The 18,809-nt window shown below is 32.3% G+C and overlaps 1 protein-coding gene across 1 annotated transcript in view; it reads left to right on the top strand.

The window, feature by feature from the left end:
- Nucleotides 1-14,056, top strand: part of PNPase (polyribonucleotide nucleotidyltransferase 1) — a 46,675-nt gene extending 32,619 nt beyond the window's left edge. The window contains exon 13 of the mRNA XM_077428819.1: nucleotides 13,881-14,056. Coding sequence (XP_077284945.1) covers nucleotides 13,881-14,033 — 153 coding nt within the window. The 3' untranslated portion in view covers nucleotides 14,034-14,056. The remainder of the gene's footprint in view (nucleotides 1-13,880) is intronic.
- The last annotated feature ends 4,753 nt before the right edge of the window (nucleotides 14,057-18,809 follow it).

The following is an 18,809-nucleotide window of genomic DNA, read 5'->3' as shown; positions in this document are numbered from 1 at the left end:
AAGTAATAACAATTGAAAAAAAAATTATGGACATTTTGACCACAAAAACTAACAGTATATCAAATGACAATAAGACATTTTTAATTACATCAGTAAAAAAATTAGTTGAATATATTTGTAAAAATGAAAATAATGATAAGGAACAATTTTTGGATGTAATATGTGAATTAAGAAGTGAATTTAAAAATTTGAAAAACAATATACAAAAAGACATAAATATAATAAAAACCAACAGTGAATTAAACATTTTAAAAAGTGTAAATAAGAGTGAAAATAGTTTTAGTTATGCAAATGCACTTAAGAAGAATAATAAAGACATAACAATAATTGTTCCGAAAAAAATCCAAGAAACGGACAAGACAAAGGAAGAATGTAAAAGTTTAATAAACCCTAAGGAACTAAAAATAGGAATACAAGGGGTTAAAAAAATCGGTAAAGGGGGCATTGCTGTAACGTGTAACAGTGCACAGGATAGTATTAAATTAATAAAAGAAGTAGAAAATAAATTAGGGGAGAATTATAATGTTAAAAGAGGGGAATTAAAAAATCCCAAAATTAAAATTGTAGATATGTCGGAGGAACTTACAAGTGAACAGTTGGCTGAGTGTTTGATGAATCAAAATCAAGAAGTTATAAATGATGGTGAACTGAAGGTGTTAAAAATATGGAAAAGTAGAAAAAATAATAAATATAATGCGATAGTGGAAGTAGATTGCAATACATTTAAAAGATTTATTGAAGATGGAAAAGTAAATATAAATTGGGATAGATGTAGGGTTTTTGAAGAAATTAATATTCTAAGATGTCTAAATTGTTACGGATTTAATCACAAAGCGGTGGATTGTAGAAACAAGGTGACATGTGCGAAATGTGGAGAAGAAGGGCACAAAAGCGAGGGATGTAACAATAAAATAATAAAATGTAATAATTGCTTTAAAAGTAATAATAAATTAAAATTAAATTTGAACACAAATCACGGACCGTTGGACACTAAGTGCAGTGTATATAAAAGAAATATAGAATTAATGAGAAATAGAATTAAGTATAATAATATATAGCAACCACCAAAAGGTATCGGTATAAATGTACAAAGTTTTTTTGCTCACAAGGATGAGGTTTGGAGTTTAACTGTAAGTCAAAAACCATTATTTATAGGTTTAAGTGAAACGCATGTAACTAGTGATTTTGAAGATTTTGAGCTGAATATAGATGGATATTGTGTTTTGAGATGTGACTCTAATTCTAGACATACGGGTGGGGTACTATTGTATTTAAGGGATGATTTAAGTTACGGTAATGTAATAGTTAATAAGGTTGATGGTGAGTTTTGGACAATTGGTGTGGATCTGCTTGTGAATGGAGTTACTGTGTTTTTGCTAGTAATTTACCGCTCTCCGAATGGTAGAAGTGGAAGATTTCTTAAATTTTTAGAAGAATTGAGTGAAAGAAGTATAGATGTGAGTAAAAATATAATTATGTTTGGGGACTGGAATTTTAATTGGTTACAGACAGAAGAATTTTATGTAAAAAAGTTGAGAAATTGGGTAAATGAATTGGGTTTTAAACAAAAAGTGACGGAAGCAACGAGAGTGAATAATTTATCAAGCTCTCTCATTGATTTGGTTATAACGAATATAATGGATCTGCGGTGTGAGGTGAAAGATGTACCGAAAATAGGAGACCATTCTATTGTCAACATGTTTTTGGGACAGCGGTTTAGTAACGGAGGACTTAAAAATATGCAGGTGACTGAAAGAGAAAACATTGATTATCAATTGATGAATGAATTGTTAAAGGAGTGTGTATGGGGAAAGGATGGTGATAGTGTGAATGAAATGTGGGAGATAATGTATCGTAATATAACATATTCTAAAAGTAAATGCGTAAAAACCACAAGAATCATGCATAAGCATAAGCTGAAACCTTGGTTTACCAAGGAAGTAAAGGAAAGCTTAGTTGATAAGAATGTTAGTTATAAAAGATATAAAATTATTAAGGCTATGGATGGAATCCAATTAGAAAAGGCTTGGTTAGAGTATAAAAGAAAGAGGAATAAATGTGTGAATGTTTTACGTAATGCGAAGAGGGATTGGCATGAAAGAAATATTGATGGTGCAAAAAAAGATCCCACAAAAATGTGGCGAATAATTAAAACTTTGATTTCCGGGGGAAAAAATGTTTCTTTGAATGAATTAGAAGTCGAGGGAGTAGTATATAATGATAAAGAGGATATGGTTGAAAGATTGAATGAGTTTTACATCAATAGTGTGAATGATATAGTTAATTCAATACAAACAAGGCATAATAGTGTGAATGATGATATTAACTTGGGTTTAAATAAGTTTGAAAGGTTTAAATTAGTGGAAATGGAGGGATTAAATGGTGTATTGAAGGGCATGAAATCAGTTTCTAGTATGGATGGATTGACTCTAGATATTTTAATCAACACTTGGGATATGGTTGGACCTCAGTTACTGAAATTAATAAATGAATCGTTAGAAGTGGGATCCGTCCCGGATGCATGGAAGGTGTCTACTATTGTACCGGTACCAAAGGTTACGGGCACACATAAAGCCAGTGAAATGAGGCCCATCAATATGTTACCGATTGTTGAGAAGATGCTGGAGGAAATCGTTATGATTCAATTGAAAGAGTTCATTAGTATAAATGATTGTTTGGTTGTGGAACAGTCTGGATTTAGAGTGAAACATTCAACAGAAACCGCTATCCAATTGGTGGTTTCTGATTGGATGGAGACGATGGATGAATCTAGCATGGTTGTTGGAGCAGTTTTTCTAGATTTTAAGCGAGCGTTCGAGACAGTAGATAGGAATATTTTATTACAAAAATTATATAAGTTAGGAATAAATGGTATAGTATTAAAGTGGCTTCAATCATACTTAAATAATAGAAGGCAAAGAGTAAAAATTGATAAGGTGTTATCCTCTGAATATGTAACACCTCATGGAGTGCCGCAAGGGTCCAAATTGGGACCCTTATTATTTATATTATATATAAACGATATTGTTAAGGTAATTAAGATGTGTAAAATACATTTGTTTGCAGATGATACATTGATATATATAATTGGAAAGAATGTTGATGTAATGTCTGAGATTTTAAATATAGAATTAAATTATGTGAATGACTGGTTGTGTGAAAATAAATTAAAGTTGAATGTGAATAAAACAAAAATGATGTGGTTGAATGGTAAAAATAAAAATATATTGAATGAAATTAGAATTAATGATAAGTTAATTGAAAAAGTTGAAAATATAAAATACTTAGGTGTATACATAGATTCAGGACTAAATTTTAAAATGCACGCTGACTATATAATAAAAAAAATGGCTAGAAAAGTTGGTGTATTATGTAGATTAAGAAATATTTTAAGTAAAAAAAGTAAAATTTTAGTGTTTAATTCAATTGTCTTGCCACATGTGGTTTATTGTGCCACTGTGCTTAATTTGTTTAGTGGCCAAGATTTAGAAAAAATGCAAAAAATACAGAATAAAGCTATGAGAGCTATTTTGAATGTGAGTAGATTTAAGAGTATTGGAAGTATGTTAGATGAATTAGGATGGATGAGTATTAGAATTAGTCTAAATATTAGTACATTGTCTTTTGTTTATAAGTTAGATCATAAGTTATTACCTAAGTATTTTGATGATTATATAATAAGGAATAGAGATAAACATAGTTTTTATACTAGAAATAAGGACAAACTAGTTGTAAGTAGAGTAAGAAAGAATAAGACGGCTGGGGGTGTTTTTCACAGGGGTGTGCTCATGTATAATGCCCTCCCTGAGTGCGTCAGGTCTGCTAAAAACATGGATGCATTCCTGCGAGGTGCGAAGAGACACCTCTGTGAGGGACAGTACATATAAGTTAATTATAAATTTTAGAGTTAAGTATAATAATTAAGATGTATTTTTTTTTTTAAATTAGCTTGATAGCTAAAATATATATAAATAAATAAAAAAAATAAATAATATATAGCACAAAGAACAAATTTAACACAATCATAAAAATAAGGTATATAGGTGCACATCTGTACATAAAGCACTAAATATATGTACATATGTACAGATGTTTAAAAAATTTTTACAGATATAATTTTTAAAGTAAAAGAAATGATGAACAATCTGAAGCAAAGTGACTAAAAAAGAAAATGGAAAGTTTCGAATTTATTCTCCTAATCGTGCTTCTTGAAAAAATTTTCAATTTGAATGAAATTGTTACAATTTCGTAACAATTTCAACAATATTAGGGTTGAAGCCAAAATTTAAATTTACTCTATCTGAAATTTATAATTTATCTCGATGAACTTAGTCATGATACACGATTCCAGAATTTTTAATGCGGCATTAAACGTAACCTTAGTGCATATAAAGGTTCGTATCACGTTATTTAATGATATTGTTTCAAAGTTCGCTTTCCCGGAAAGCAAATATCAGATGATGATTTACATATAGTATATGTACATACATATGTATATCGTGAAGCCAATTCTCTAGCCAACTAATATGTCAATGAATTTGACAAATCATTGCCTAATCAGATGCTTCATTTCCGTTCGTGCTTAAAATAAAATAAACCTCGTAAAAATAAAGAAGATCGACAGTGTTCATAATTTGGCTAAGCTCTTCATTTGTAATTTTTATACTTTAAATACGTCATTTCAATCATCTTGTTTCTCACGCGTCACAAGTTGAAACTTATTAAAAATTATTTAAGGTCAACTATGTCAACTAAAAGGATTAGCAATGATTAGTATTAAATTTTAACAAATTATTCGTGTTTACCAATGAGAAGTAAGGAAATAATATGAATATATGGGGGGTGGGCGCCTTAAAATATTTTGCGGGGGGGGTGCCTGGAATTCACGCTAAGCCATTGGGCCGGACATGATAAATAAATAAAAAAAGTAAAAATAAAAAATAATGTAGCGTTGAAATGAAGAGGCGCTTCCCAGCAAGTAGTGGTACAGGTGATTTATTGTTGATCCGTCGTCAAGCCAGCTCCGAATGAAGCACGGAACAAATCCGGCGAATACGTATTGATACGTCGATGCCTTAATGGCGTGAACGCTTCATCAGGCGATTTGTGATAGTAAGCCAGGGTTCCACGAGCACCAATGACCTAATAAATAAATAAAATAAACAAAAGAAAGTTGTTTATTTTGAAATACAAAAAAACAAACACTCTTTGGTTGATACAATAGTATATGTAGCTAGTAATTCTTTACATTTAGGGAAAGTGATAGACATATCCGGTAGCAATGAAGAAGAAATAAAGGGACGAATGTACATAATTAGGACAGAGTGCATTTGCGTAAATGAACCCTGTAACGAACGGTTTTTACGCGCGTTATCTGATCTCGCGGTGGGAGATGCAGATGGCGGATACGTCGTTCTTCTTCCAAGGGTCGGGTTATAGGGAAACGTGAACTAACCTTGGGATACAGTTTATATAGTCGGGGAGGTTCCTGACTGCAACTCGTCTCGTTGATAACAGCTTCCTCGTGGTCGGGAGCTGGTTCTGCGCTTCGGACCGGTCCACTCGCGTCTGATATTTCTCCGGAAACGGCGTGAGCAATACGAGGACGTTGGCTGGAACTCTTGGGAGGGAGTGATGCTGCACTCGACCTCACAGCGGTTCTTCAGCAAGATGGCGGATCTCTGGGCCCCGTCTCCCCGTGGAGACGTGCACAGGAGAGATCTTTCTTCGACGGTGGATGGCGGGTGAGAGGCTCGCTCTCGATGCGCGCGCGCCTATAAGGCTCTTTTCTGTGTGGCCACTCGAAATAAAGGGCGAGTGTTGCCCTATGGGACTATGGGGAGAACGTTGCGTTACATCCCGCTTTTAAATCCAAAATTTCACTTCGCCTAAATAAAAAAATCTTCAATCTATATGGTTTGCCAGTGATGACGTATGGATGTGAAATTTTGACGTTGAACGCCAAAATGCTACACAAAATCCAATGTGCAAAAAGTATGGAGCGCTGCATGTTCCTCGTACCGAAGGATATGCCAAATTGGAGAGAGTGAAGAGATTAAAATAGCAATGGGCGGGTCTCGTGGCTGGAAAAATTGCTAAAAGTGGACAAAAATACAGGAATGTTACCCGAAATACTGTCAAAGGATGAAAGGAAGGCCGCATAGAAATGGTTGAGTGAAATGGGTAAAACAGAGACGAATGAAAACGAGGCTTGTTGGAGAGGCCTTCATCCAGCAGTGCATGGTGAATGGCTGTAAATGATGAATAATGATAATGAATAGCGTATTTAATAAGTAAATTTTACTGCAAAATATTCTCAATTTTATTTCAATATCTTAGAAAATATGTACATATATTGCAATTTTCCGCAATATATGTATGTTGGAATTACTTTTTCATTTGATGGCAATAGAGTCGTATTATTTCCATTGCAGAGTTTTCCTCGAGAGCTTTCCGCTAACAATCCCAGTTTATTTATATAGTTTCGATTTGGCTGCATTCGGAACATATTCGATTATACCGGAATTGATTTATCGCCGACGGTTTATTCCAGTTTTATGTTGGCTTTATAGTTTCACCTAAAAATTATTGCTTCGTACAGCGGTTTCTCGAACAATTATTGCCGATTTTATTGCCATGCATACACGACGACACAGTTCCGAATTCGACCACCAGGGATTCCCAAATCTTACACATGCTCACATATGTACATCTATATATATATATATATATTTTTTTTTTTTTTTTTTTGCAAGATGTGGGTATGCTCACATATGTACATCTATATATATATATATATATATATATATATATTTTTTTTTTTTTTTTTTTGCAAGATGTGGGTATGCAAACAACACCCCTAATCGGGTTAAACCATGTTTGAAGTGCATTAACCCTTTCGCTGTCCGGAGAGTATCTGCAGTACCGTCGTCAATTAACTTTTCGCGTTCCGACAAAAATCGCATTAGAACGGGTTGATGCGGGGGTAGGAGGACACACCCGTGCCAATCTGAAAGCAAATTCGCCAAAATGTAAATTATATTATATTTGTTCGGGCCTCTCTCGTCCTCTCGGTCTTTTTAATTTAATCGCCACAAAACGACCTCTTTTATGCGAGGGTCTTTTTAACGAGCAGACACCAGGATGATGCCTTTATTAGAGGTTTGAGAGCGTGATGTACCTATGTGCGTGCTTTTGGCGAAATTCTTCTAATTTTCTTCTCTTTCATCTGTAACATTCATATATGTACATATGCGTATGTGTAACGAAGTTGAATAGCAGCTCTCGTTTGACGCCTGAATTTTCCTAAACTGTGTGTTTATACAATTCTAGGAAATTCGCCTATTTCAAAGATGAAATTATTGAGCGTGTCGTCGTCTCCTTTTATAAGTAGAATTTTCTTTTATTAGTAATGAGGTACTCGGTTTAAATGTAAAGATAGCTTGGAAAAGGTTTTTGAAGAATCTCTGCTTAACCTAGCGCCTAGTTCTCAGATTCAACTTGAGAAGATATTGTTTATGCTCAATATACAATGTACATATGTATGTATGTACGTGTCAGATATTATCATCTTTTGCATCCCTTTGCTTTCTATCGAAGCTGAATAAATATTGTATTGTAATCCAATATCAAATGTCTTTGTTTTATTTTTAAATGTTGATTGTTTATATTACATGTTTAATCAATACCCTATTATTATAAGTGATATAAGTGTCATTATAAATACATTTTTGCTATATTGTGCCGTCTCCGAATTGTTCCTAGAGAATTTCATATAAGATTTGGGTAGTTTAAGTTTTATTATATAATATTATAAGACGATAAAATAGTAGAAGTATTAAATAATTATTTATATTTAGGTCAAACAATTGACATGTCCGGTAGAAGAAGAAATAAAGAGACGTATGAAATTAGGAAATAGTGCATTTGGACGAATGAATGTTGTTTTTATTTAAAAAATGCCACTCTGTTTGAATAAAAAGATCTTTGATCAATGCGTTTTGCCAATGATGACGTATGGATGCGAAACTTAGACATTGAACGCCAAGATGCTACATAAAGTCCAATGCTTTCAAAGAAGTATAGAACGCTGTATGCTTGGCATAACGAGGAAAAACAGGGAACAGAATACGTGGGATAGGTGGACAAAATAAGTACTAGAATGGTACCCGAGAGAATTTAAAATGAGACGAGTGGAAGCGTGTTGGAGAGGCCTTCATCCAGCAGTTGATGGTGAGTGGCTGTAGATGATGATTATGATGATATGTATGTACATATTTAATACACATTCTTGGCACTAGGAAACGAATTGCATTGAAAACATCTTTTCTTTAATTAAAAAAGTTATTTTTGTTAAAGTCTAAAGCTAAACGTGCTAATTTAACCTTAAATTCTAATTGGGAAATTCTCCAATTGCAGCTCCAACGTTTTCTGATACCGTCTTCATTTCAAAACTTCGCTTTGCAAAAGTATCCATCGTTTGCAATTATACGATAGAATTAAGTAAAATGTCCCAATTCGACCGAAAGTGAAATAGGATAGTTTTTCTTGTTTTTTTTTTTTTTTTTTGGTGAATGTCCCTACTAACCCTCTCTTTTTAGTAACCCGGGAAAGGCTTAAACGTTTTACGCGACATACCTCCAATAAAACGCTACAAATGCTCCTCCATCCTATTTGTACAATGTCGTAAAAGGCTTAGGCAAATTCCGAAGCATTTTCTTATCTTCGCTTTCAGACAGTTTTAATGAAAACTTCAATCTTTTTTCGTTACATAAAAGTGGGGACTTTCCACAAAAAGCATTTTCCATTCTAATCGATTGCCTTTTTCCCAATTAGAAATTTATCAGTAAGGTTATTTGAGGTTAGTGTGTATTTACAGTTTTTATTTTAGGAAATGCAAGTTTTCGACAACTACATACGTAGGTGTTTTTCGTATGTCTTGCGTCGATCGATTGATGAACTTCGAACTTATCATTTGTCAATGTCTCCGTAAAGGAAGTTCAAGTTTTCATCCAAGTAAACTGCAACAAGCTTCTCTAGGAATAATAGCAAAAGGGCGTGAAATTGATCACTTCTACCAAGATAGGCAATTCGTCAAACTTCCAGTCAACTTTTGTATATGATATTTTTATTTTATTTTATTTATTTTATTTTATTAATTGAAAAATCAACAGACAGGATGTACAGAGATAGGTATAAAAAAAACAAAAAGTAAATAAATAATATATGTAACATCCGAGTCCAATAATAGATTTTTACAAAAATGAAAAAGATAAATATAAGGAAAACAAATTAAAAAGTAAAGAATAAAGGCATGACAAAATATGTAGTACATTGCATAATTAAACTATAGTATTAAAATATTTGGAAAAGGTTATAAGATAGAATATAAGAAGAAATTGATATATTATTATAGTATGCGGGTATAACGATATGTTTAAATTATTTGTTTGAGAAAATACATATATTATTATTTACATACGTTGAAGATAAATATGAGATCATTCATCGTTCCCTTCTTGTTCTCACGTCCGTTTATCCCTTTTATTCTTTTCTTTTGTCCTTAACTTGATTTCATCCATCACGACCGAAATAAACAGGTGGAATTAGTATGGTGATAAATTGCCACAAATTTCTCTTTCTTGTCAAATAATTTCCTCCTATCGCAAAGGCTTCATACGCATTTCTCCCCGCAAAAAGCTCTCGCTTTTCATTCTGCCCGAGAAATGTCAATTTATTTTCATATATTAATTCCTCGTGAACGTATAATGCCTAAGCTATTCGCATTCATAACAAGATATACCCCCCCGTATTACGTATATTCAGTGCTTCGTAATCGTATTATCTGTGCGCGTGTTTGCCTATTTTGTGGATTAAAATTGTTCATTAAAATGCGCGTTTCCATGTGTATTTCCTTAAACACACCAATCTGTTGTTTAATAATCTAGCGCGATGAAATCCACTCCGGTTTCCCGGCGACGACAATATACTTCAAGAGTTCATCATGTTTTAAATCGGCATGAGCTGGCGACAGGATAGTATTAAAAGCACTTCAAAGGGAAATTGTTTTTCCTCTTCTCCATCTGGTATCATCTCGCGAAGCAACAGTACGCGTACACACAAACGTATTTGCGTTAAAAAAATTGGTATTTTTTTCTGGGAATTCTCCTAAAAAAGTAAAATTAAATTATGTTTGTGTTCGTTTGTTCCTATAATATTGCGGAACAGTGCGCTTTGTAAATATTTTTGCCTAACGTTCAGATTTTTCTTTTAATTTCATTCCCCGAATTGTCGTTTTCTTTTTATATTTCAATTTTCCTTTGCCGCTTTATTATTCATTTATATAATTTTGTGGTTTCATATTTTTCATTGATTGTAATAATCGGAATTGGGAATATATCGCAATTTCATATTTTTTCAGTATTATACATATTTATGAATATGTACATATATACGTTAGTGACAGTAGATGAATTTTTGTGATCAAACTCGAGATTTTTAACATGGCATTAAAATTACAAAAATAAATGTATTGATACGTCAAAGTATTTTCCGAATAATGTATCTTTAACTTATAATTTTTTTTGAAAATTTTGATACATTATTAATTTACATCATTTTATGAATACATTAAAATTATCGAACAAATACGTACGAGCGACAAAATTTAAGATTTTTTTTCTTATCTTAGCGATGTTAAATCACCCCATTTTATATGATAAGCTAAATAAATACACAAGACTACCAAAGTGGTGTTCAAATAAAAATAAAACTTCGAGAATTGGTAAATATAACGATTTTCACAAACTTGAATGGGTAAATACCTTTTTTAGAATTTTTATACTAATTTTCAAACGTTTCCCTTGATATAGAATTAGAGATTGCAATTTACCGTCAAATTCCAATAACCGGTAAACGGTAAATAATTTCTCCCATTACCGGTTTACCGGTTCTTTACCGGTAAATTAATAATAAAATTATATAAAAAATATTGGTTTTGTTGAGAAAAATGTTTAGATGAAAATGCTCGTTCTGATTCACCCCGTTTTGGTCGGAAAGTCATAAGATGTTGAAATGCAATGTTTAAATATTTGCCACGATTTTTTTTGATTTCCAAATATGACATTTCGCTCTGAATAATATTGTTTACATCTGTTTTTGGTTTATCCACTTTATTTTTGTCGTTTAATTTTTTATTTATTGCTAATTTAAGCTTTTCTTATAGTGTTAATATTTCGACTATTTCTATTTCTTTTCCTTCTCTGTCTTTTTGTTCAGAAATTTTATAGTTCTCATCCCTCAAAAATTCATACTTGGTTATATATCTATGATTTTTTCCATTATTGTAGTTTTATTCGTTATATTAAATATTCCATATTCATCAAAATCATTTATTGTATCAGGATCATTAAGTTAATTAACCACGTCGGAATATATCGTTCTTCTTTCCTTTATTCGAATTATTAGCTCTTCTTTAAGTTACATGGCTAAAAAAGAACTGTATTTAGACAGTTCATCAAGCATAAATTTCAAAGTTATGTCGGCTGTATATTGATTTATGTCTTCACGACATAGAGCTTCTACAGCTATTTTTACCGGCTGTAATGCCAATATTATGTCAGAGATTTTATCAAATTCAATATTATCAATTTTTATCTCCGATTTTATATCAATTAAACTTTTTAAGATCGCATTAATTTCATAAAATCGTTCCAGCAATTTCAGTAAGGAATTCCATCGAGTTTTGCAATCTCCATACAAAGTAAGCTCTTTTCCTAATTCGTCTTTTATATTTTTTGAAGATTATCATTTTTTTAAGGAGATCTTCAGATCATCTGACTTGTTTCCCTTTATGAAATATTCTTTATTTTTATATAAATTAAACTATTGTATTATACCGAAAATATATTTTACATTACATTTCACCGAGATTTCACAAACATCGATCACCATCATTGCGAAAATCCTTCACGCTATTTTTTACAGTAATAATAATAGACACATCGAATTTTTTCCACTTACTCTTTGTGTCGGATCGTGCCATGCGAAGCTTTTGAGCTTTTCACTCAATTTTCCCCCCCACCTTAACAACGATCGAATATTCTCGCGAGCTTGCCACATTGGTTGCAAACACTGGAAAGATTCCGTTATAAAACGATTTATTTCCCGTTTTATTCTCATAATTAGATATATTACGATTCAAGTCCTATATAATGTTATATTTACGTATAGCATTAGTGCAGAGTAGAGATTCGTCTGGGCTTTGTCGACCCCGTGACCCAGTTGTTCTAGTGCGTCCATTTCGGCCACAAAAAAGGACGAAAACTTCTACCACGGACGAAATTCTTTCATCCTCTTTCAGTCCACCTAAAAGCATCGATCGCGCACGCGCAAAATTTACATGACGTAACGACTTTTTCCACTTGGGAAAATGCGTCCACTTGACACTTACGTAATAGTAATAGTTTTCGTCGCTTCACTCTGCTCCCAACATCCTGTGCAATTTTAAGACAATTATTCGAAATATGCGATACGGAGCCGACCATTAGGAGCCACTCGGGTGAAATTACCCCATAAATTCCTGTCCCCGATAGGCCGTGCTCGTTCATGAGGGTGAAAAAAAAAGTTTTTCGCCGAAGAGCTTTTTTCTCTTTCTTTATTCGAAAGCTTCAATTTGGTGCAAATTCGAACTGTTCGCAGCACACTTATTGAGACTTAACAGCCGGTCGAAATATATATGTATATATGTATGTATACCTATGTACGTACTTATGATCGATCCTATTTTCCCCTTTGTACTGTTTGGTCTGAAACGGCTTCGCCATGTTCAATTTTGCGCACACTTATGGACACGTCCTTTTTGGTATACATACATATGATATTGCGCAATGCAGTTCTAATGCATCTCGTAGATATGCAGATATTTGACAACGGTTGGGTGCTATATCAGGACAAAGGAAGGAAAACGATCGAAATTGAGAAATCCGTGCTACCGAGTGGCAGTAATAAAGCGAGGATGTGTGCGCATGCAAATAATGTTCTATTAAAATAGTCGTTTTTATGTGAGCTTTCTAATTAATCAAAGGCTCAGCAGTTTAATCTGCTCTAAATCAATAGCATGTAGATAGATTCAGTTAGGATAGATGGCCCAGAGATTAATTATAGGTTCTTCGCGTTCGAGTGAATATGTACGACAAATGAGAGGATATTTAAATTAATCTCGATCCTCTAAAATTCCATTATCGCTCCACAAACACTTTCCGAAGTAATCTCATCGCCGATATCTCTGTCGCTCTACTCAACGAGGGCTGTTTAACCCCTTTCCTGTCGAACATATAATATTTTTAACATACCTATGTATGTATATACATATCTATTCGGATCATCTACGTGTAGGTATAACTTAATATAGTAATAAGTATGTATTATATTTCGCTCAGCTTATTGGATTTATGTGGCTTTTGTAACTTAGCTGGCATTGACGCACACACTCAATGATGCGATAACGCCTTGTACAGATATAGATATACATTTTATTTATATGTACGTATTTCTCGTAGATTTTCCAGTAGGATTAAATGAATACTGGTCGTCGTCTTGTAATCGCCAATTAATGGTTATCTTATACCATGTCGGTTCTATGTAATTAATTTTTATAAAATTCTCCGAATATATTTTTATCGTGTGCTCATTATTTCTTACTTGGGGTTTTCGAGTACGTGACTTATCTGTGACTTGCACATACTTGCATACGTGTATATTGTTGCGGTGTTTTCAGAATGGCTTCATCTTCTTTATTCGCCTCCCGGGATTCCCAAGAATATAAAGAATAAGCTTGTTGTGTGTTTTTTTTCTAAAATTTTATCCTTCTACGCTTTCAGGTGAACCATCCTTCAGCTCTCGGCATGCAGGTGGGCGACGAGATTCAAGTGAAATATTTTGGACGAGATCCAGTTTCAGGATTGATGAGGCTCTCGCGAAAAGTACTCATGGGAACGGCGTCGTCTGTGGTCAAGAGTTTGGATAGGAATTGAAGAATAAAATAATTGTTTTTATAGTCGTGCGTTTAATTTAGAAACACTGATAAATGTTTCGAGTGGTTTTTTTATACTATAGTGCGACGTTTATGGTCTGATTAGTGAATGCCATTTCGAATAAAAACATTTGTCATAAAAAAATATTTGATTTGAGCAGTTATGAGGATAATCTCGATCTTTGATTCATAACTACTCCAAATCAATGTATCACTGTCCAAATTACAGCTACACATGGTGAAATTATGTAACAATTGAAAGTACATGTAATCGTACGTAATAAGATGTATGTATATACATACATTTAGGAAATTTTTAATTTTATATACATTGAATACAAAACTTTGTTTTTGTTGTGGTATTTAATAAAAATTTTATGTATTATATTATATAATAAATATTACAAATAAAATATTAGATTTTTTTAAATATGATATTATTCATTGTTTGCTTTCTCCTGTATGTATATTTTGTCCTATTTATTTTTATGTGATACATTTGAACAAAAATATAGCTTTTGGAAGGAAATCTGTATATTTTTTTCTTTTTATTTGAGAATGTTTAAAATGAAACGTGGAATATTTAAATTTACACTGTTCGACACGAAAAATGGTTCAGAGACGAGATATGACTTTTCTTATGGTCCGTACGCACCAAACCAACGACGATTTTGGGCCAACTTTTAAAACCAGTAGCGTACATAATATCGAAATAAAAATTAAATTAAAAAAATTGAAATTAAATATCAAAATTAAGCTAAAGAGCGAGATTGAGCTAAAATTAGATCATCGTTGATGTTTTGAATTACAACAATGATTTGAATTACGACGATACGCATTACAACCAGAGAAATATTATAATTTCTCTGATTACGAGCGAAAAAAACCTCGTTATTATTTCTTCAAAGTCGTCACGATATACTACTGTGTTTCGGCCGTCGATGAAACATTTAATAAAAAAAGCTGTCGATGTCGGTTGTCGGTGATTTGTCAAAGGGTTTTTTTTTCTTTCGTCGAAATATAATTAATAATCACACATTATCCGATAAATTTTACCTCTGAGATGGATTTAATTAATTGATTTATGCCGACGAGAGAAACTTAAAGACTTAAAAAATTTCGATTGATGTACCGACAACGAAACGGATTGCCGGCCATCGCTGGATCACCCATACTAATACATGATATATTCTCAGTAACTGTGCATTACGGGGAAGTAAAAATAATAATTCTTTTATTTTTTTTCGATCTTAGTGCGTATCTTCGTAAGTCAAAACATCTTCGACAAACAAAAGTCTAGGATTACCTGTATGTGATTGTTGATGATCTAATTTTAGGTCAATCTCGAAAATTTATTTAAATTGGGCATGTTCTGTTTTAACTTTCAATATTTTATTTTAATTTTAATATATTGATTATAATTTTATTTTGATATTTGAATTTAATTTTAATATAATAATAATATTTTTAATTTTGATATTTAATTTCAATTTTTAAATTTAATTTTTATTTCGATATTTTGTACGCTACTGGTTTTATCCTGCTGGTTAAAACTTTGGCCCAAAACCGTCGTTGGTTTGGTCCGTACGCAGCGTTATAGATCTATGCCCAGTGAACACGAATCTGGTAATAAAAAATGTTGATTTGCTCGAGATTCGGAGATATATGTGTTTTTTAAATCGAGCGATTTTTCTACATAGTCCTGCCATAAGTTCTGTTACAAAGGTTTGCGATCGTTTTGCTCGTAAATATTAAATACCAACAATATTTTTTTACTCCTTTTGGTAAAGGTACATATCTAGATTAGATTCATATACATAATCAGTTGATCCTTTGTTCAGGTAAAATGGAGTGGATAGATTACGAAAACCGCATGGCTGTGATAGCGCTGCATGAGATTATGAAGAGGGCAGGCTAAATTTTCAACACCCTGAAAAAGCTTAAGCTTTCGAGAATGTTCGTGTATCGAACGATCAAAAGATTCACCATATCCAACTCATTATTAAACACTGAAAGAAATGGCCAGCCAAGAACAGTTTGATCGTCGAATCCAATTCATGTAGTCCAAGAGCGAATTTGAAGAAAACTAAAAAAAATCGTCATTTGTCGAACAGTGTCATTGAAAGGTATTCTACCTAAACCTTCATTGTTTATCCTAATATATATCATTAAAAAATCCAATCTTTTTTATTATTCTTTATATGTATTTCATTATTAGTTACAATATTTGTTATACAATAATCTTCGATTAATAGGTTGTTTATCTTAATCTTCTTATATATCTTGATTTAAAATTGATTATATTCGTTATCAGAAAAGTAGGTGACGGCCGTTTTAGAATTGCGTCACTTGATCAACATCTGCTCTCGCTTATTTATATGAATTTGAAAAGGATTAGCTTATTTGCACCCCTATCCAAAAAAACGACCAATTAAAATGTGTGTAATTAATAAATCTCTTTCAGGTTGAATATTATCAATTTATTGTGTAAATTTACTCAAATAAAAGTATAGTACATATGTCGTAAGATTATAACGTCATTGGTTTATCTTATCGGCGCTTGAAAATCTGTTAAATCCACTGAATTCATTTCAAATTACGTCAAGTTTATTAAAAAGAACGTCAGAGCTAATCTTTTATTTTATTTCAAGAATTTTTTCAAAAATTTACTAAAATAATAAACCATTCAATTCCAGTTTTTAGCTAACAATCGTACTATACCTATAGTTAAAAGATTTTCATATCGAATGTTTTCCAATAAGATGTACTATTAAGATACTAATGTAAAGTAATGGTTAACATGGATGAAATACATATCCGTTATGATTTCAGTAATAATATAAGCGGGTTGGTGATACCCACTTTCAGCAATAGATGATTGTTAAAGTAGAGCGATTTTTTTCATCAGTTATTTGTAATGATAAAAACTACATGTGATACGTCGCACCATTGTTGTGAAAAAGTCAACGAATAGTTCTTTTCGTACACTTTTCTTATATTATGATATTAAAAGCCGTTCCCGGATGAAAACGGGATTAAGCTTTCCCAAGGGAGGATTTTTCGGTTTCAGAACACCTGCCGGCCAGTGTGTTCCATATTAACACGTTGTGGACACTTGCCATAAAAATAAAGCCACCACTGGAACCTCGGACCGTAATATTTTTTTGCCTCCTTAATTTCATTAGATTGTGTATACAACATACCCAAAAGCAAAAAATGAAAATTATTTTACGAAGCTATACACGCAACGGTAAGTACGTGACTATCAAATAATTGTAGCTTATTATGAAATGTTGGTCCAAGTAATGGAATAGTCAATTGATATCTACATATTATATATGCAATTGTTGTCATTGAATGAAATTCAGAAAAACGATAATAATTCATGATTCGATGTAAAACAAAATATTCGTGAAGGAAAAACTGCTTCTAAAATATTATAGTAAATATATTGACGAAAGCACGCTAAGCTTACTTGAAGTATTATACTCACTCTTATAAGTTTCTAAATTTAAAGCAACGTAATATTATTACGAAATTTGGAAATTGTATCGATGGACTAGTTCCTGACCTTATTGAACTAATTATCTAGGTATCCATCGTAACAATAAACTTGAAGCAACAAAGTTCCAACTCAGGTAGTTCGATATTTCGATAGAAGTAGACCTTGGTGTGTTCGGCAAGGTTAGCTTGTACTTAAAAAAAAAGTTTTCGCTTCAAATTTTCCGATTAATTAATTTTATTTTCACTGCTAATGATCAACTCTCGAAGTCTGCTTTACTTTTAATTAATTATATTCCCTTTTCGATTTCAGTGCATGATAAAAAAAAAATTATCGCAATTTAGAAACCTCGGGAATCGATGCAAAACTTTAAATTACCCTTGGCCTTGAATGGAATGTTAATCTCGAGTGAATTTTCGAAATATTTCGAACACAGATTTACGCTTATATGAGTAAGTTTCAGATTTACGAGCATTAAAAGTTTCCAAAGTTAATTTTCGGATAATACCAAGTTAAAACAGGGTTTTTTTGTATACATATATAGTACCACATATGTATGTATATGTATGTATGCATATAAAGAAAAAGAAAAAAACAGAATACAAAATTGAAAGGCCCTTCGATGTAATCGTTACATTGTAGGACATTCTGTGTCAAATACACTTCATTTTTATCGCCCATCTTATAAAGTTTTGTTACTGGTATTCGAGGATTATATTACCTATATACACATGTACATTGTACTACCTTTACATTGTAACCTTTTATTTAGGTATGTATTGAGTCATTTGCCACACCCGAGTGTGTCCCAAGTGGAATTCCGGTGTGTGATGATTTCATACATACTTCAAGGTTATCACGAGATCTTTCTTATGAGTGTATTTAAATATCTAATAATCCCCATTTGGTTTTATGTATTTTGATTTTTATATATGCAATATCAATTTGTAAGACATTATTTTTGTAATATCTCTGATTAAGTTGTTGAAAGCATTGTCTGATCGAAAAATTGAATATGTGCGTTTGTAACTATATATTTCGTGCAATTAGTGGCAAGCTTGAACAATATATGTAAACTCCTTTGAAATGTGATGTTACCGAAGGATGTAAAAGATCTCATTGAAGGAGCATGTGAGGAACGGAATCCTCCAGCTTCTTCATATAAAAAGAAAGTATCAAATGGAATATTATTCGTAGCCCCAAGTATCACCTTCTATAAACAATAATATAGGGGAAAATAGAAGCAAACGGTGGCTTGGGAGAAAGAAGCTCTCT

This window comes from Arctopsyche grandis, chromosome 4 (genome assembly GCF_051622035.1).
Source record: "Arctopsyche grandis isolate Sample6627 chromosome 4, ASM5162203v2, whole genome shotgun sequence".
NCBI classification, from domain to species: domain Eukaryota; kingdom Metazoa; phylum Arthropoda; class Insecta; order Trichoptera; family Hydropsychidae; genus Arctopsyche; species Arctopsyche grandis.
The sequence above is the reverse complement of the archived record's forward strand: the minus strand, read 5'-3'. Positions and strand labels throughout refer to the sequence as shown.